The sequence below is a fragment of the Falco peregrinus genome, chromosome 2 (assembly GCF_023634155.1).
Source record: "Falco peregrinus isolate bFalPer1 chromosome 2, bFalPer1.pri, whole genome shotgun sequence".
NCBI classification, from domain to species: Eukaryota; Metazoa; Chordata; class Aves; order Falconiformes; family Falconidae; genus Falco; species Falco peregrinus.
The window spans coordinates 13,168,062-13,189,105 of record NC_073722.1 but is presented as its reverse complement, the minus strand read 5'-3'; the positions used below and the strand labels follow the sequence as shown (position 1 = coordinate 13,189,105).

At 39.7% G+C, this 21,044-nt stretch overlaps 1 protein-coding gene across 3 annotated transcripts in view; it reads left to right on the top strand.

The window, feature by feature from the left end:
* The window catches only part of INPP4B (inositol polyphosphate-4-phosphatase type II B), a 345,506-nt gene that overhangs the window by 120,104 nt on the left and 204,358 nt on the right, over positions 1-21,044 (top strand). For all 3 annotated transcript variants that reach the window (XM_013303957.3, XM_055797014.1, XM_055797015.1), the window contains 3 exons: positions 114-198; positions 12,301-12,525; positions 14,217-14,261. In XM_013303957.3, the coding sequence (XP_013159411.3) occupies positions 114-198; positions 12,301-12,525; positions 14,217-14,261 (355 nt within the window). The remainder of the gene's footprint in view (positions 1-113; positions 199-12,300; positions 12,526-14,216; positions 14,262-21,044) is intronic.

Genomic DNA, 21,044 nt, shown 5'->3' with positions numbered 1-21,044 from the left:
TTATGCTTTGTTGTCTTTATATCTACATGTTGTGCTGGCTGTGAACAGCCAAACAGAAGGACTTCCCAGTCAGGTTCCAAATCTTAATGTTTTGTCATCTTTATGTTTCACAGAATTCTGAAGCCTCTGAAGTGGTAATCCTGGAGCGCTGCTGGATTGTGGAGTTCAGGAGTAAAACAGATGTTTCCATAGTTCTCAGTAAGTAAGACATAGCTAATTATGTTCGGTGTGAATTTTTTATTTCTATCAACAAAAATTAAAACAAAAACGCCTAACCACTCAGACATTGGAACTTTTCTAAAAAGTTAGCTAAAATATATCCTGTTATCTGTGAGGTGCATATATGTAAATATTGCTTTTCTCTGAATTCATGCCTAAAAAGAGAATCCTAAAAGCTATTGTTTTACTTTTTCTAAAATCAAGTGAAATTCATATGTCATCTTCTTCCTCTGACAATAAATACAAGTTTGAGGTTCAGTTTTGTTAGGCATTATGTACAATGTGGGTTTTATGTTGGTCCATAGCTAATTAATATTTTTCTTGAATGATTATTTATTGCCAATCTCCATATTAAATGAGGGGGTTTATGTTGGGTTTTTTTCACCTCCTATCAACTTCTCATTAATAAAATTGGTAAAAACAGTAGGAAAAAATCAGTTATTTCATAGCAATCAGAATCATTATTTTAGTGGAAATGTTTTACTTGGAGAAATTGCTGTCATAGTTTTCTCTGGAGGAACAGCTCAAAATAGCTGTTGTGTTAGAAATTTTTAATGAAATGGATTCTTTCTGATACCAGTGCATGATTTTGAAGTACTTGGACCAATTTGCCATTTTCTGGTAACCGTAATAGTCTAGTAGGCCCCTTTAGGTACTGGAAGGCTGCTATAAGGTCTTCCTGAAGTCTTCCTTTCTCCAGGCTGAACAACCCCAACTCTCTCAGCCTGTCTTTACAGGAGAGGTGTTCCAGCCCTCCGATCATCTTTGTGGCCCTCCTCTGCAATTGCTCCAACATGTCCACATCCTTCTTGTGTTGGGGGCTGCAAAGCTGAACACAGGACTCCAGGTGGTGTCTCATCAGAGTGGAGTAGAGGCGGAGAATCACCTCCCTGGACCCGCTGGCCATGCTTCTTTTGATGCAGCCCTGGGTACAGTTGGCTTTCTGGGCTGCAAACACACATTGCCAGTTCTGTTGAGTTTTTCATCCAACACCTGCAAGTCCTTCTCCTCAGGGTGGCTCTTAATCTTTTCTCCGCCCAGCCTGTATTTGTGCTTGGGATTGCTCCAACCCAGGTGCAGGACCTCGTACTTGGCCTTCTTGAACTTCATGAGGTTTGCGCGGGCCCAGCTCTCAAGCCTGCAAGGTCCCTCTGGGTGGCAGCCCTTCCCTCTGGTGTGTCGACTGCACCACACAGCTCAGTGTCGTCAGCAAATTCACTGAGCGTGCACTTGATCCTACTGCCCATGTCATTGACAAAGCTGTTAAACGGTGCCAGTCTCAGTACCAACCCCTGAGGAATGCTACTCATTACTGGTCTCCGCCTGGACATTTAGCTGTTGACCGCAACTCTTTGACTGCGACCATGCAGCCAATTCCTTATCCACCAAGTGGTCCATCCATCAAATCCATGTCTCTCCAGTTTAGAGACAACGATGTTGTGCAGGTCAGTGTCAAATACTCGGCACAAGTCCAGGTACATGACTTCAGTTGCTCTTCCCTCCTCCATCCATGCTGTAACCCTTTTGTAGAAGGCCATCAAATTTGTCAGGCACAATTTGCCCTTAATTGGTTGTCACCAATCACCTCCTCATTTTCCATGTGCCTTAGCATAGTTTCCAGGAGAATCTGCTCCCTGATCTTGCTGGGCACAGAGGTGAGACGGACTGGCCTGTAGTTCCCCAGGTCTTCCTTATTTCGGTATTTCAAAATGGGGGTTACGTTTCCCCTTTTCCAGTCAGTGGGAACTTCATGTGACTGCCGTGACTTCTCAAATATGATGGACAGTGGCTTAGCAACTGCATCTGCCAGTTCCCTCAGGACTTGCGGATGCATCTCAGAAGGTCCCCTAGGCTTGTGCACCTTCAGGTGCATTAAATCTTATGTCTTGTGCCTGATGTTGAGGCACTGCATCAAAAAGGACTTCTTTCTGTATTTGGAAGCATTGCTTTGCATAACTATAACAGCTGAATGATTACCATTGAGTCTCAAATTGAGACTTTTCTAATTATGCCATTATTGAGTCCAATTAATTGATTGGAATCATGAGCTTTATGAGGTGGTGATGTTGCAATTCGAGTATAAATACAGTCATGTCAGTTCCCTTCTGGCATTTCTTTTACAATGCTTGAACATAATGCTACTGAACTGAACCAAGAATACAGTTGTAATTGCTCACAGGACTCTTTCAATTAGCTTTGAAGCCTGCAAACAGGACAGCTTCTGTGGCAGTGAGATTGGCAGGTTTTAACTCCAAAAGCTGGGGACGTAGACAATAATGAATACTGAGTAAGCGCTTCAGTCTGCCTGTGGAGAAAAAGAGGCTGTGAATATGTGTGGAGGAAGAAATATGCTTGCATAGTTAGGAACAGAAATTGCTAGCTGAGAGACAGACTTCTGAAAACAATGTTTTTGAAGGTCAGTAGTGTGGTTAGAGGTAAGGGTGGCATTCTGACTAGCCACCAAAAACATATTAAAGGAGAAAAGATGAAACAGTATAGAAAACTCCAGGTATGCAGAGCCAACAAATAATGATAAATGCCTGGAGGGTGACCAAGGGAATACAACAGAAGATAGAGGAAGAGACAGACAGGTAGAGGAGAAATGGATTTCAAACTTGGCAATTTTCCTTGCTGGAGAACAAGGACAACAGCCTGGCTGATGATTTGTTGGATGGGAAAAGAAAAAGCAAGCCAGGCTATTATGAGGTATTAGAACAAAACTGAAGATAAATGAAGATGATATACTGTGTACTGAATGAGGATAAAATACTAAAGTAAATGAAATAACAATCCATGTGCTGTAGGGGAGAAGAAAAAATTCAGAAGACAAAATGGGGGAAAAGCAAACCTCAGGAACTAAGAAGATAGCTTTGGCAATGGGGCTTCTATCATGAAGAACTAGCTGCATTGTCTCAAGAATATATCCAATGGCCACTGGCAGCCAAAAAAAGCTCTAAAATGTGCATCTGGGACTCTAAAGGACTCACATGGAAGCAGGATAGTAGGACATACCTGCTCACAATGTCCCATTTCTTGTGGAGCAGATGGAGGAGAGCTGTGCCAGAACACAGCAGAAGCTCCAAGGAAGGAGGCAGACTTGATCTGTGAGGTTTAACTTGTGGTGTGGCTGGGAAGGGGCATTTTCTTCATCTTGCAGCCTGCAAGATGAAGAAAATCAGCTGCGGGTTCAACTTGGAACCATGAGGGGAGGCTTTGGAGTAAGCTTTTCGCCAATTGTCTCTTCTTCTTCTGGGTGGTGGGCCAAAACCTAGGAGATGTAAGCAAGAGTGAGAAATGAAGACTAGCAGGGATATCTAAGAGGAGAACACAATGAGATGCAGGGAGTAAACATGGAGGGAAAAATAAGGACATTTTCATGCAACATCTAGTGACATTGTAGAGCTGATCATTGCCTCAGGGTCGTGTGGATACTGAAACATAAGGGGAGTACAGAAGAGGTCAGGCAGTCACAGCAGATAATCCTGTCAGTACTTCAAGTGCAGTGCTCCTAAAACACCCTTGTTCAAAAGATTTCTGAGCAGACCATGAAAGGAAACAGGATTTGTTAGGTGATCTACTATTCTGTATGTGGCGGGTTGCTTGCATGCCCTTGTCACATGAACTAGTAGCTATTAGTAAAACAGATCAGACACTGGTGTGAGATAGATCATAGAACGGTTTCAATTGGAAGGGACCTTAAAGATTATCTCGTTACACCCCCCACCACGGGCAGGGACACCCCCTACCAGCCCAGGTTGCTCCCAGCCCCGTCCAGCCTGGCCTTGAGCACTGCCAGGGATGGGGCACCCACAGCTGCTCTGGGCAACCTGGGACAGTGCCTCATCACCCTCACAGTAAAGAATTTCTTCCTAATATCTATTGTAAATCTACCCTCTTTCAGTTTCAAGCCTTGTCCCATCACTACATGCCCTTGTAAAAAGCCCCTCCTCTAGCTTTCTTGTAGGCCCCTTTAGGCACTGGAAGGCGGCTGTAAGGTTTCCCCAGAGTATTCTCCAGGCCGAACAACCCCAACTCTCTCAGCCTGTCTTCACAGGAGAGGTGCTCCAACCCTCTGATCTGATTGAATGTGGCAGTTCACGCAGTGTGATTCATTCCTGAAATCCCAGAAGGTGAGATAAGGGGAGCATTCCAACCCTTTTGTCCTCAAAAGATCTTAAACCTGGAAACCATAGCTGTGCACTGAAGCGTCTGAGCAATGCAGTGTTAACTGCCTTGCCTTGGAGTCTCCTCAGGACTAACTGCTGTGTTCACGGCATCTACACTTGCACCTTGTACAACACAGGCGGACATTGTAGCCTCCCCAGACAGAAATATATAATCATAGCTGTTTAGAGAATAGCCATGTCTCTGTTGGACCTTGGAAACCCTGTTAGAGGTGGTTACTCTGCGGGGTTTATGTGCCCAGGTGCTGTCAGAGGGGGCTGCAGGGTGGCACCTCTGTGAGGAGAGGCCCGGGCTGCCACAGCCTGTGCTGGACTGAACTGGTTCCAGCCGGCTCCTGGTGACCCACCACAGGGCACGGCTCAGCTCCTTAGCCCTGCTGGCAGCACCTGGGGTGAAACACTGCCCAGCAGTGAGGAGTGAGGGGGGGAAGGGCTGAGGAACAGCCCTGTGAGCACCAGAGGGCAGGTGGAGGGGAGGAGGTGCTCCAGGCACCCCAGCAGAGCTTCTGCAGAGACCCCAGCAGAGCAGGTATTCCCCTGCAGCTTGTGAAGAAACCATGCTGCAGCCAGGGGTAAAGTGTGAGGAGGCAGGAACAGCAGGGAGAAGCTGTTACGGACTGGCAATAACCGTCCCAGCCCTCAAACCTCCATGCTGCTCGGGGTGTGGGGAAGGTAGAGGAGCTGGGGGTGAAGCTGAGCTGGGGGGGAGTGAAGGGGGGTGGGGAGGGTAAAGGTCTTTGTCTCTAGACAGTACTCTTTTTGTTTGCAATAAATTATGTTATTTTTCCCAGAAGTCTGTTTTGCCCATGATGGTAACTGCTAAGTGGTCTCTGTCTTTATCTCGACCCATGAGCTGTTGCTTTTTTTTCTCCTCTCGCCTTGCTGAGGAGAGGGAGCCTGCAAGCAGCTGGCAGCTGGCTGGCCAAGGTCAACACACCATGGTTAATTTATGTCAGGCATTTTTCTTTGTTTTGTCCGCTTCCAGATGTGTCAGTGTTTGAGCAGAAGATGTAAAAAGTTAGGCAATCAGGAGGAAAAAGTTGTGTGAATGTTGGTAGGTTTTGGTCACGTAATGTTTCTCTGGAGTAGGGTAATTAGAACTGTGAGGCTAGATGTTCGAACCAGTCCCAGGAGCGATCTGAAGTTGACCACTGTTTTCCAGGATAAGATATCCCTTTAAGACTGGTAATTGCATTACTCTGTGTGGTCCCTTAGTGAGAAGTAGGGAGGTAAGAGCTGTAACATCCCAGTAGGGCTGGTGAGGCATGAGGAGGAAGGGAGGGAACAGAGAAAACAGACAAAGCTTTTGTTGCAAGGTCACAGTCATCTAAAACATATTGCAGCGGATGGGGGGAAAAAAAGCTTGCATGTAGGAATACCCTTAAGATGGCAAACATTGCCTTTTGCCGTTTGTAGTATGTCAGCCACTTGGAGTATTTTGTTTCCTTCAATAGTAGTGGCTTGGGAAGGCAGGTCAGTATCACTCCCCATTTTAGAGGTGGAATAACCAAGGCATATGCAAAGGTTAGTTTTGCAGACCTAGGCAGAGAATCAATATCTCTGAATCCTGCCTTTTTAAAGGTAGACAGATGATCCAGCCTGTGATGTGGTATATACTTCCTTTCAGCAAAAGCAGTCTACTGCTTCGCGAAGGCTGCACTTAGTACTTTTGTTGAATGCTTCAGTATTTCTGTTCAGTGATCTTGAGATACCATTGTGGTATTTAAATATTTGTGTGGTCTGCCTTGCTTCCAGCATAGGTGTGGTATTTATTTAATGAGAGGGAAGCAGCAACGTGCCATGTGTGAAACCCTGCAGGTATTAAAAGAAAGAAAGTATTATACTGCAGTAGGCAACCTGGGGTATCACACTGTATTAATTTCAAATACCTCAGGCTCTTTGTGAGCTTCTGTGGGGACTTAAATGGAGATTATAATGGAAACTTATATAAGTTTATTCCAGCATCGCAAAATAAAATAAAAAAAAACCAAACCCACAACACTGAAGATAAAATTTTTAATTAAATTCTTTATCTTTGAAAATTTAACTTCCAAAGGAAGATTAGCATAGCATCATGAGTAACCATGGGATGATTTCATCACTACTAATTTGAACATGAAATGCATCAGCATATAGAATTCAGTCAGCTTTGTGAATTAAAAGCCTCTGATGTCTGTATTAGAAATATCCTGCGGATATAATTTACGTATCAAAGCTTCCATTCTACTTTTGCTACAGCATATGGTGGTAAGCTGTGATGGTGCTTTATATTTTAGAGTGGCAGTGGCTCATTGATATTCACAACTGTTTTCCACTGCTGAGGTAGCAACTGAGAATTACTTTTTGCTAGCGCATGTAAAAAGAGAGAGAGAACCTTTAACCTTTTTGAACTCTTTTTCTTTGCATATTGGCATAGGAGGAAAAATAGTGATCCTCTAGAAAAGGGAGAGGCTGTAATTCTGGACATTGACCGTGTGCTTTGTACATGGTTTTTATTTAAATCCTGTCAGTAATTTCTTTTTTTTTTACTCTGTTCAACAAAATTCTATGCTTATAACTCATTAATGAAAATTAAGCAAGCCATAGATCATCAATCTTCCTGTAAATTTTACATATTTAGTAAAATAAAACAGTAAAGCCTTCTTAAGATAGAAATGAAGATCAATAACAAATAGAAAAGCTTTTAAATGGAAATGTGTTTGTTTTATTATTTTATATTCTAAAAGCCTTTTCATTAAACTGCAGTCTTGTGAAAGACAAGGGTCAACCCCACTAACTGCCTACGTTTTTTGGTGACTATTATTTCTGACCTCATAGAAAGGCAGCTTTCTCTGCAAGAGATTTAGAGTACAGTTACAATGAAGTACAGTTTAAAAAATGAGGGATGTCATTAAGACATTTTTAATAAGAAATTTGTTTTCACTTTTAAAACAACTGAAATATGAAAGTGCTTGCCGAGAAAAGAGGCAAATACTATTGTTAAATTGAAAAACTTGGGAAATATAAGCAGCATTACAAAATAATGGGAAAAAAAAAGTTATCTGAGGATGATGGAACTAACACCAAAATGCATTTCTGCCTTTAGTCAGTTGGGTTAGAGTAGAAAAGGCTTTCCACTGCCACTGGGGATATCTCAGCTTCTCTTTATGATATTTCCTTATTCGACAGCAGCCCTGTTTGAGCAGGGGAGGTTGAACTCTTTATTTGAGCTGCAGAAGTTCTATAGGACTGTAACTTTCTATGCTGGCTTCTGTGGGAGAAAGTCTTGTTGAGATCATGCTTCAGTAAAAGAACTGTTGGCGAATAGGGTCCTGATCAGAAAAGGCTCTATGGATAGATATGTTTGCTTTCCACTACCTGCTTCCTCAGTTCTTGCTTCTAACTGGGTGTCTGCTATTGAAATAAGGAAAAGCAGCAAGGTGGGCAAGCTGCTGGAAGGGCCTCTAAGCACCTGCTAGTGAGGAATCTCCACTTAAGGTGTCTGAAACATGCTGGTATAGCCACTGGACCGCATTAGCTTTCCATAATGTTAATGTAAGTGATGTCTATTTCTGCCCACTTTGTATGTCAAGGGATGGAAAGTCAAGGGTTTGGACACAGTTATACATTGTAAAAGTGGGGCAGCTTCTAGACCACAAAACTTGCCTTCAGAATGTGTGTATAGCAACGCTACTGGCCAAGTGGGTGTGAGTTGATACAGTCCCAAGCGCTACATGCCCCTGCTCTAGAGCAACACAGCATGCTCTGCTACAGAACCTGTTCCCCCAGATTTCACCAGTGGTGCCTCCGTGTTGGCTTGCTTTTGCACCATTATCCAAGTGCCAGTTGCATTATCCAAATGTCAGTGCTAACATTTAGAGACCAATTTGTGCATTAAAATTATTAATATTTGCCCTCCCCACACCCCACTGATGCTAGTAGCTGTGGCCATTAATTTGTTATCAATTGAACAGTTCGTAACTGAACTAACAGTGTAGAGAAATGAGAAGAATCATTTTGATAGCAGGTTATTTATTGCAATTTCAGACTAGTGTTTAATGGCAAATATGAAGAGTATGTCTGATTTCGTAAGTTTTTAGATTTGCTTCTTGTAATAACTTAAATAGGCATTCCAGGGTTAACAGTTGGACTTCATCATCTTAAAGGTCTTTTCCAGTCTAAATGATTCTGTGATTCTAAGTAGTACAGTAGCAGTACTCCTGCTTTTAAGCACTCTGCTAGGTTCCAGGAAATAAACTAGTTATCTTAGGAAAAGCTGAGGACAAAGCTTTGTAAAATGTTGATTTAGATAGTGATTTTAATTGGATATCTACAAATCTACTGTCAGGACAAACACTATCAGGTAACTTTAGGTTACCTTAATATCCCAGTGCCTGATAACAGTCACAATCTTTCCCTTTCTGTTTTGGTGGGGTTTTTTGTGCGTGTTTATGCAAGCTATCGAAAGGTCCTATGTTGGTTCTTGTAGCTATGTAGACCTTCTTCAGTTCCAGAAGAGAAAGAGATAAAGATAGGACTATATACCATTTTGCTTTGAATTTAGAGCTAGTAAGTTGAATGTTTGTTTTGCAAAGAAAACCATTGTGTTCAACTGTGTGAATGTCTTCCCTGGGTTTATGCCACTGAACTCAAAACCCCACCAGGGATGTCCAGCACTAAGGTTTCTGTTCTGCTATTGCTTATTCCCATGCAGATAGAAAATTTTTTAGTGTTGTACGTTCTTAAATCTTACGTGTTCTCTTATTCAAAAAATACATCATAATGGTAAAACTAGGAGTGCATACCAGATAAAGAACTGCTCTTGTTGAAGTCAATAGTAAATGTTCTCAAAAGGTAGGGATTTTTTTCCAAAAATAAATTGTGGTAACTCATGTCAGCAAAAACTGCATAACAGAGGATGCTTGTGTACTTGTATTTTCTACACTAACTCCTTAACTGCAAACTAAAAAGTGCTTTTGTCCACCCATGAAATACTCCTGTGTTCAGGATGTTTCAATACAAATCTAATTCTGCTGATATGTCCACCACTCATTTAAGGCCTTGGTTACATTTCTGGGTCTGGGAGTTTTATTTTCAGAAAAACTCATTTCAGCTAAGTTTTGTTTCCTTACTGAAACTTGGAATTCAGTGTCTGAGCTTGTTAGGGTTTACTGTATGCAGCTGATCTAAAATAAATAGCCTTGGAAGAGCAGAGATTATGATCTTTATTACATGAATAAACCTATGTGCTTCTTTATGGCAACAGACATTTTAGCAATGTGCATTTTGGACATTGTTTGTGTTTCTTCTATTATCTAAACTTGTTGTACATAAATGTTACATGCATTGAAACAGTATGGGAAATACTTAACTTACTAACCATTGAATTTGCATAACAAAGCTTTCTACTTTTGCAGTGATGAATATTTTTCAGGTATCCTTGTATGACTCTCAGGATTTAACTTAGCTGTCAGAGTACTCCAAAGATCTAAATATAGCAGACTGTAGTGTTTTGAAGTGATAGGTCAGAATGAACTTCCAGATCTCAAAATTGGCACCTGTTAGATCAGAATACAGTGAATTATGCCCACTCCTGCTGCATTTCACTATACATTTTTGGTTCCATGCATTTAAGGGTGATTCAGTGTGCCTTTTGTGCATGCCAGTCTGATTTCCACAGCTAAGAGGTAAATATAAATAGCATGATTTCAATTGCAAGCCATTGATTTCCTCCCAAAGCAGATGTTTTTTCTCTAGCTAGCGGTAGGATATTTCAAGACGAGATTACTGTTCCTATTTAAAAAAAAGGAGGAAGAAGAAAAGAACACTTTCATATATTTGTATTTTGGTGGTTAAGTATTGTCTTGTTTGTCTGACAGTCTTTCCTTAGCTATGGTATCTTGGATAGCCAAACTGCTGTTATTAAAATTAGCTGTGGTTTTAAAGGCTGAATGGTATAAGCAGGTGTTTTGCATGCCTGTAAATATTTTTTTAAATTTTATTAGAATGAATGCTGGTCTTAATGCTGGTTTAATATGCACCTCTTCTTTTTTTTTTTTATTTCTTTTTTTTTTCCCTTTCCTTTTTCCACTGGTAGCTCTAAAATACTACAAAATAAAACCAAACTTCTGAATATCTGAGATCAGTGACAGAGGGGAGTAGATCACTATGCTGTTTCAGACTTTACCAGAGTGGCAGAAAAGTTATCAGCTCTTCTAATTACCAGTCTTTTTGAAGGTTACTGCCCTCATGGCTCAGATGCAGTAGCAAATCACGTGAGAGCTTACAGGTGAACGAACAGTAAAGCTCAGCTCGTTCAGGTTTGGTCACTCAAGTACATATTTTGTGTGTAAAGAAGGATCTGATGAACATCTTCAGCTCCCTCCAGATTTTGGATATTCTTGTCTCAAGAACTGAACACCTTGTTTTCTGATTGAGCCAGGGCTAGAGGCAAGAGTTTGAATCCTTATTAGTACTTCTTAAATTGCCTGTGGAGCCAGAAAAACATTCCCCTACTTTCTGCTCTTCTTTCCAGTCTTTCCTCATGAATTCTCTAGTCCAACTGGTATGTGAAATCTTATCCAGCTTTCTTAGCAGCAGCTGCAGCCACACAGTTAGATTTCCATAGTTCCACCCCCAGACAAAAAACCTGTCCCACCTCTACAGGGATTTGTGCCAGTACAGTTTTAAGAGGCTTCCAGACTTGAGGTTTGCATGTTTTGTCCCCCCCCGCAACAATAAAAGCAGAGTTAATCGTAAGTGGCAGATGCTCAGTTTATGAAGTGCAAATGGGTTTAGAATAACATGTAAGTGCGTGCCCAAGGTTAGGTACTGAAGTTAGTAAAAGGGAATTTAAGTTCACCTTGTATTGAAAAACTTTTCTGTTGTTTGGGTTTTTCAAACTAAGGATGAAAACATTTAATTGTTCTGTTTTATCCAGGAGTATGATCTATGGCTTATTTAGGTCAAAACTATTTTGATGTCCAGTCAAATACTTCAGTCCTTACTAATACAATAGCACAGGTATATAGAGTTTTATGTTTCTAAATCAGTTGGTAACTTCTTTTAAAGAAGCATTGATTTTTCTTTCTTTCACAGTTTGTTGTTCTCAGTGTGTGTTGCACTAAACGTCACGTTAAATTTGTGACTCTGTGAAGCCATCTATACTGCAGAATTTTAAATGCCTAAGATGTGGGTTTTTTTCTTCCTGTGCTAATCTGAATCAAATAGCTGAGCCTTGCTACTTAGCTGGATTCCTTGGGAGCTTCAGCTTTTTCTTTTCCTCCTTTTTTTTTCCTTTTGTTCTTAGAAAATGTGATCATTTAACAATTAGACTTCAGGCAGAACAGCAAATGACATGTGGATAGTAATGAGGTCAGAAGCTCCCTCATACAACCTGTTGAGTCTTCACAGAGGAGCTATGTCATGCTAAATTATCTGTATGTGTTGGTGAGCAGTATTCTGGCAAGGATGAATGAGAGGATGAGCATAAAGGAGAGCTCTAATAGAAGAAATTAGTGACACAGCCCTTCTGGTGAATCCCACAATCCATCAGAACCATGTCTGCTGCCCCTGCTAAATCAAATTCTTGTCCAAGTTAGCAGCTCTGATAGCTCCTGCTAGGCTGCAGAATGTGTGCTGAACAAGGATTTCCCATTTCAGTTTGATTCTGCCACCTAGTTTAGCAATATGTTAATTGCTTTTGGAACCACTCTGTGGATAGACTTTGTACTGACCTGAGTATGAAAGAACTGGGGTTTTGATTCAAGAGGTGGATGGGTTGCATGGTTTTGTGACCATGAAAAAAAAAAATAAAATGTGAGAGTGGTGGTGTTAATTGTATGTGACATCAGTATTTTTGTAATGTCCCTTTTGAACCTGAGTTGCTAAAAACTGTGTTTGTGTTTTCTGAGCGCAGAGTTTCAGGGTGGAGAACCAGATCTTTACCTTGAAGCTGCATCAAAGCCAGATTGTCAGTTTTGGGTTGTGGCACTGGGAGAAGCAAACTCTGAAGGTTTGCAGAATAAAATTCAGCAGCTCCGGAGGCTGATCATGGAAATCAGAGAGGAGAGATCATCAGATGAAGCACGGCAGTTTCTTCCTTCATCCCAAGTAGACAGTCTAGGAGAGCCACAGTTTACAAGTAAGTGCATATACTCATTTTGTTGGGAGATACAATAAAGATGGCCTACACTCTGTAGCAGTACAGATGGAGTCACAAACGGTACATAATGCTGTTTGCCTTGTTGCTTGAGAAAGGGCAGTTGTAAAGGAAGTAAACTGATTAAAATTGTCTTTAAATATCATTACCTGATACCTATTTTGATTTATACAGATAAACTTCAGGGGAACAAATGTGTGATTACTGTGTTTCTGACTTTTTGTCTCTGATATTTTCTTCATAAGACTTAGAAATCATATAGTTGGAAAAAATTATTTTCCTCTTTTATGTCCTATATAGACTACTGTTTAAAATATAGTTTAATAACTTTGATAAATGCATAAAGCTTAAGTGATACTTAAATTAGTATCACAAGTTTGTTCATTGTGATATAGAAGCACTCTGGGGATTTGAAAGCAACGCAGCTCTATGTTGAGTCATGTTTAGTGCGCTGGAGTTTGGGCACTGTATTTCAGGTGCCCAGTTACTTAATCCAGTCTGTATCCAGCATATACATAAAGGTGTTCCAGATCAATATGCCATCTCTGCTAGTGGCAGAATTCAACCTGGACATTTCTTATAACTTCACTAAAAAAACCCCACAACTTATTTATGTCTTACTGACCAAGGCCTTTCTGAGCTCTGCAGCTGTAATTTTCCTTGCACAGATTTGAATGGTTAGCTACAGTAATGAGAACAGTGTGAAACTAGACCTATTCAGCAACATCAGGTTTTTGTGGACCACAACAGCTATAAATTTTCATGGTTTATTATTATTATTATTAATTTAAAAAATCTTGCATTTCTGTTCATATACTAACTTGGTCCTTCCCATCTGACTAATTTCTTTAATCCTGGCAAATACTTAATACCATTCACTGAAAACAATGCGTAAATGTCTAAAAAAGACTGTCTAATTTCACTAAGGTTCATTGATACTGTAGTTGTGATGCAATTGCTTTCTGCAAGTGAACAACTCAGTATTATTTAACTATCCTTCCTATGATTCTCTTGTTGCAGCTCTGTGGTTCACTCCTTTATCCTAGTACAATAAGAAAATACTGTCCTTTGCAGTAAAATATGCACTAGAACATAATTCCGTAATGGAAAGAATTAAAATGTTCTTATTGTCATTGGTATATGAGAAAAGGAATTCATGGGCTGTTTTCCAATAAAAAGAAGTTGGTTTGTCACATTACAATTTATATGTAGGTCAATAATATGGTGATATATTTTACTGTATTAACCTGATTTATGTAGTTTCATAGAACAGTTTTTTGTTTCTATTTTAATGTGATGACATACCTACTTAAAAATGTGTTATTAGATTTAATATTTTTCCAACAGATAATAGTTAGGTGTTGTGAAAATCTTATGAGTACTCATACATGAAAAATTGGGGTGGTTTTTTCCCCCCTTAGTTTCCTTCCCCAGCAACAGAATGTTTCTATTAACAAGAAAGAAGTCTTCTTCAAAAGTACTCTTTGTTTTCAGGCAAGAGTTTCATGCAAAGGTCTCTTTCACTCTAGGTTTGTAACATAAAATGTTATTCCAGTGGCAATGGCAGGTAGCTAGAGGTATGAATTACACCAGTGAAAGTTTTACTATGTATTGAAAATACATTTTTTTAAGATATTATTTCTAATATTTTTTCTTTTTCTTAACCTTAAAAGGTATTCAGAGAATTGCAAATGAGCCAAAGCTGGAGTTCAGTCTTGGTAAGATACAATTTTGACTTCTTGGCATTGCAATGGCCTGTTTGTGTGAAAAGTTTATATATATAGTGTCATACAATGTAACTGTTACCTGTTTAAAAGGATCAGAACAACCCTGGTTCCTTTAGATAGGAGAAGTAGCCACGCATGTCTTTGAAATGCTGACTTTAGATTCTTAAGTGGTTGAACTATCTAAAGATCTATTGAGTTCTCTAATGCTATGCTGCTCTACCAAGCTAAATATCTGCCCGCTAGCTTTGTGAATGTTGTTTATGAAGTATTACTTATTTGGGACAAGAAACTTAAGATGTAGTTTTTAAAAATGTATTTTATTTAGATAAAAGTCCTATCTGTTTAGAACAAACTTCTATTGAAATGTATTGATTATTATTTTGTAGGAAGGAGTCAATATAAATGTATACCTGATTTTCTCTTTTTATACTTAGTATACTAGTACATGAAAACTATATATTACCATAGCATACAATATGAGAGCTTTTTCAGGTGTTATATCAGCTCAAGCCTCCCTTTGTTCAGACCTGTACAGCATAATTAAGATTGCTCAGTAAGTCAAGCAAGCTAATTTATCGTGTACTTGTAATACAAGATAAAGGTGCACAATATTTACAACCCAAACTGTAGCATTTAGAAGGGGAAAGAAGGGGAAATTGTCAACTTTGTCATTGCTCATTCAGCAAAAAATCTGTGATGCTTTTGAAATAGTAAATGAAATAATTATTTGCTGTAGAAGCACTAAATACAGTAATTCCATATCAGAAATCAGAGTAATAGCTACATTTAGTTGATTAATGGTTGGACTCTATGATCTTTAGGGTCTTTTCCAACCTAAATGGTTCTAATTATTCCCAGCTTCTGTATACAATAAAATAACACAGTTGCAAATAATGTGTCTTTGGAAATTTCTGATGCTCTATGCTGCGTACATTCTGAAATAACTAAAACTTGTTGAATTTGTTATGATTTTTGCATTTGTGTAGCCTGCTAATATGCATCTCATTGTATCTACACTGACAAACTTTACTCAGTGCCATTCAGTATCTGTTATATTTACTCTGATAGAAACACTTTAAAACATCCATTGCAAAAGCGTGTCCGTATGTGAGAGAGATGATGAGGGAGAGACATTTGTAAGCAGGGCATTATATAAAAAACAATCAGACTGCACTAGTTGGGGTATTTAAATTATCCATGAACAAATGTCCCTCAGAACGCCTCCCCCACCCCCCCCCACCCCCTGCCCCAAGCAAACAAGATGCTGTCAGTGACATGCATGCAGGTTCTTGTCCTGCTCATTCCATCACGGCAGCCTGTTTCCTGGCCTTGTCCTTTGAACTGGGTTACACTTGGCTTATGCACTGCTGTAACTGTGCTGACTTAAAAGCTGATACCCTAAAACTGTGTCCTTTGGGGCAGATGCAGTTCTGTCTGATACAATAATTTTTAGATTCCCTTAATTACATCTGGGTAGCTTTACTGTATGCCTTATAAAAACTAGACAATTATAGCATTACAAAAGCTTGTTTGAGTAGTGGAATTTATTTTTTTTTTTCTGTAGGGACTGTTTCTACTGAAATTGTTAAATGTTGGCATGGAAGAAAGGCCTTGTTCTGTCTTGGGGAATTATCATACTATAATAATTGTGAAGAACCATTTTAACTTTTCTGTGCCTTTCTATATGCGTTTTATAGGTGATGTAACTGTAGTATTTGGGCATAGCTAGTAAATGCTATGCTCCAGCAGTAACAAACTCCCAGAATGACCCTGGTGTGGTGTAGGACGGGGAGAAAGGTGCTACAGGCAGTGACTGCAAATTAGATGAGCCATACTTCAGGAGAAGTTGCTTTCAGTGATAAATGTGCCCCAGCAGGTAGAAGCCTAAAAACAATGTAAAGCCATTCCCAGACTTCTTTAGGCTCATGCTGGATGGAGCTCTGTTCACTCACGGTGTCAGTATTTGCATTTTGCTTTTGGTTGTTTCTAGTTGGAATTTATGTTCTGTGGCTTGTTCTGCGGCATTATTGATTGAGTCATTGCAGCTCTGTGAATGATCTTATACATTGACTTCTGGTGCTCAGGTAACAAGACTAAGAGTGTAAACCTCTTGTTTTTGACTGGTATTCCTGCCCAGTTGTAAGTTAGGGATATTTGTCAGCACAGACAGCTATGTAAAGCTGATTCTTAGTGTCTGGATCCTAAAACACTACTAAATATTTAAGCATAAAACATTTGCATGAGGGAAATATACCTTCAGTGACTAAGTCATCCATGGAAGACTTCCATTTTATTATGACAGTTCTCCTTCTTACTGGAATATCAACATACACATGCCAATACTTCCTAGCTCCAGCAACCCCACTCACCACCACTGTGCTACTCATACATGTACAAGTGTACACACATGCAGCACACACCTCTTGCTGGTGAGTGAGACGAGAACGATTTATCTGGGAAGGCTGTGTGTGCTGCTTGGCCCAACCAACCAGTTAAAATACCTGTCACAAAGGCAGCCAGTCAAGATGCCTTTTGTGCTGTTCACCTAGTTATTCAGAGGGCTGGAAGGGACTCTCTCTGACAGGCTGGTCTGTGCATCTGGGAAACATGCACTGCCTTGCCAGGCCAGCTGAGCCAGATAGCTGCCCCTTGGCTGCTGGCAGGCCAAGGACGCTGGTTGGCTGATCTCACCTTTTGAAGGCTTGATTTATGTCAAATTAAAGACTTGGCATTAGCTTTAGCTAATCAGTGATTTTGAAGACCTTTCTGTGAGGTGAACCAAAGCATGGTAAGTAGGGATGAGTGAGAGATTTGCTGCAAGCAAGCGTACTGCTGTGATGTGTGCTTAACTTAGGTAACCAAATCTTAGGGCTCTGTAGAGTTGTTTCAGCTTGATTAGGCTGGTCTTTGGCATTTAGAATTTGGAAGGCAAATATAACAGTTAATAACCTATAAAACTGCTCTCTGGCCTTGAAAGAATGGCTTCTATCTGTGATATTATTAATATGCAATATAACAACAATATTATATTTGATAAGTAACATATATGTATGTAAATAGACATTTGCTTTTGTCAGTTGATATATATGTTTTAACTACTAAAAACCAGTCAGTTATCACGTAATTGTACTTTGTAACTCTTCTGTCACTAGTTGGTCAATAAATAACAGCCAGAAATTGAACTGTCCAGTAGCTAAACCATAATATAGCTTTTTGATAATTTTTGGGTGCTGCCTAATATATGAGGTGTTTTTAGGACAGTATATCTAAACATTGTTCTTCGATGTTTGAAGGTGTGATAAATACATTTTGGAATAATATTATTAAAAAGTGTTGCTAGGTGCTGGTATTCTTTTGTGATAGCTAACTTGCTGCATTCTATATCCAGAATACTCTTGAAAGCGTTCTCTTCATAAAATGTCAAAAACACTGCCTTCTTTTTATTTTATTTTAAAGTTCAGTGAAGTGTTTTGGGTTTGGTGGGGGTTTTCTTCCCCTTCCCTGCCTCCTGAAGTTACAGCAAATGATGAAATGTCTGTATTCTAGCTTTCCACTGCAATATACTCAGCATTTTTGGGAGCATACCTGATCTTTTAACATTCCTTATTTTGGAGTCAGAGCACCCATTAGACTAAGATGTTTGATTTTTATATTCCTGAGGACTCTTTGAGAATAAGGCTGGGGTTTGAACACTGTAAGTGTTGGGAAGTTTTGCTTTTCAAACTTTATCTTGTTGTTTGGTGTTTCAAGTCATTCTGTTCTTCATGGTGTTTTATGAAGCATGAGGAGGTAGCAGATGTCAGTCTGTGCAGAGTGAAGAGTAGAGAAGAGGAACAGAGGAAAAGGACTAAAAACAGACCCTGGGCCTAAAGAACAAACCAGTCTAACAAACAGTGAAGCTGATAAGAAACTTTCCTGTGACTTCAAAGCACACGGGGTTAACTCTTTCGTAGATGATTATTTTGGAGTTACTATTCTTGGGTTGCTGCTTTAAATATCCCAGCCCATGAGTCCCAGATGTAACTAATTATGGTGTAGGTGCCTGACTTCACATTGATTTCAGTGTAGTTTGTGATATGTGAACTTAGCTGAAGTATTACATAATAATTATAGGAAATAAAATTTTATTATGCATATTGGTGAGCATTATTGTGAAGTTTTTAAGACCTTGCACCTCTAAAGGTATTTGCATTTAGTTGATGATGAACTGACAAAGCAACACAGGAAAACTCAATAGTCAGAAAAACGAGGGAGCAGGGCAGAAGGCACAGTTGGTAGTCAAGGTGCTTGAACATGAACTCCATAATAAACATGAAGTTAATATGGAGAAATAGTCTAAAAGGAAAGTTTTTTACTCCCTCAATGACCAGTAGAATTCATTTTGACACATTTTGATGTTTTTTTGAATTTGTCTAATTGCTTAGAGTTGTGAAGGGAGAACAAAGGATACTGCAGTTGTGGGTGTAGTTTAATCATCTAGATAACTGTATAGAAAGGAATAAGCTCTGCACGTGTAGGCATATTCAAGTACTAATTTTAATGAAAGCACCTGTCAAGCATTTCCAAAAGCTTTCAGTTTCTTGAGAAATTATGTTAGGGCGGTGAAGTCTGCTGGACTGTCCTATCGGTGCATAACCTCTAGGTGCTTTTCAGGGTATAGAATAATGTAAATATCATGGTTATATCCTTCTACAAAATCTCATTAAATAGTGCATGATTCATAGAAAACTTCACCAAGTAGTTGAAAGAATTAAAAATTGAAGTTTTTAGGGTATTTATTTTTTCATTTTACCAAGTAGTGAGTTGATGCAAGAGCTATAAATGCAGAAGTTTTTATTCTTCACTGTCATCTTTTTCCCAGAGTAATACTGTGATGGCAACCCTTGGAAAAGCTCTTGAAGCAGATTTAACTCTGCATACTGAACCTAAATGGTATATTGATGCTGCTCAAAGACCATGACTGAATGATTTTTCCAATTCTAAAACATAATCTGGAGCTTTTTCAGCAGCAGCTGTTCCTAGAAGAGTGAGGAGCAGAATTCTCCCATGTAACTTGGTTATCCTTCTGATACATCATGTTACAAGGTGATGGATAACCGATACTTTGTTGTGTTAGCCAAATTAAAAAAACAAACAAAAAAAAGTCATCATCACACTTCTGTTAAATTTAAGAAGAGTGATCGTTTCTCCATGAATCAAATGGTGTGTTGCTTCATGCTGAAGGGCATTTATCCCTCAAAAAAATTTAAGCATTCGCCATGTTTAGGAACATTAGCAAAAATATACAAATGAAGGGTGGGTCTGTGCTTTCTTGATTTTATTTTACTTTTACATTTCACCCTTTCTTGTGGAAATACTTTGCTGATTTTTACATGAATTTGATCTGGTCCCACACAAATTCCATCTTCCACCGAGCTAGCTAGTCAGGTTTTTTCCTGGTTTTACTGATGTATATTAGGTGCTGTTTCTGTCCAATGACAACAGAAAATAGATGTAAGACAAGTTAAATAGGACAGAATAAATTAAGGAAGTCAAAAAGGTATTGTGATTAGAAAGAATGCTCTTTTTTCTTCTGATATCTACTTGTCCTGGTTTCAGCTGGGGTAGAGTTAATTTTCTTCTTAGTAGTTAGTACAGTGCTGTATTTTGGCTCTGATGTGAGAACAGTGTTGATAGGACACTGATGGTTTTAGATGTTGCTGGGTGATGTTTATACTAAATCAAGGACTTTTCAGTTCCTTGGGCCCTGCCAGCCAGAGGGCTGGGGGGGCGCAGGAAATTGGGGGGGGACACAGCCAGGACAGCTGACCCAAGCTAGTCAAAGAGGTATTCCATACCATATGATGTCATGCTGAGTATACAAACTGAGGGAAGAAGAAGGAAGGTGGGGACATTTGGCATTATGGCGTGTGTCTTCCCAGGTAACCGTTATGTGTGACAGAGCCCTGCTGTCCTGGGGATGGCTGAGCACCTGCCTGCCCATGGGAAGCGGTGAATGAATTCCTTGCTTTGCTTTGCATGTGTGCGTGGCTTTTGCTTTACCTATTAAATTGTTCTTCTCTCAACCCCTGAGTTTTACATACCTTTCCGATTCTCCTCCCCATCCCTCTGGGTGTGGGGGAGTGAGCAAGCGGCTGCGTGGTACTTGGCTGCCGGCCGGGCTTAAACCACGACTTTATTTGGGTTCTGCCTGTTTTGAGACTTTTGCACGGCAGCATAAGATGCTGTAAATGCATTTTATTCTTAGCAACTTAATGTTGCTAGGGTGAAGGGTTTTTTTTGACAGAAAGGATCTTCCCAAAAAGGTAGCAATTTCAAGCCCAGTCTAACAGACCGTGTTGTCATGTTTTGAGTCGTTCTGACTTAGGACTTATGGTTTTGAACTAACTCCTAGAGGAGTTTCCTTTTTCCCTCACCTTATGCAGATAAACTTGAGCTAACTTCAGTTGGTTTCAGTGTGGTTAAGTCAAAAAGTGAAACTGTCTTCCAAAACTGTTCTAATAAAGTGAGTGCCCATCACCTTTCATGTCATGCTGTCATCTCTCTTTTTGACAGTGTTTGATGATGGAACAGGATAATGCACATCGAGCGAACTGATAAGTGGGATCACCTAGAGTTAAGTGATGTTGAATTTAGTGAGCCCTGAGGAGAGTAAGTTTTTGTTAGCATGCTTCTGTATTCTGTGTTGTTCATAGTAAGCCTGCTTTATTATATGCAGGTGTCACGTGAACACTGCTGAAAAGTGATTTGAGGATGGATTTGCCAAGACTCCAA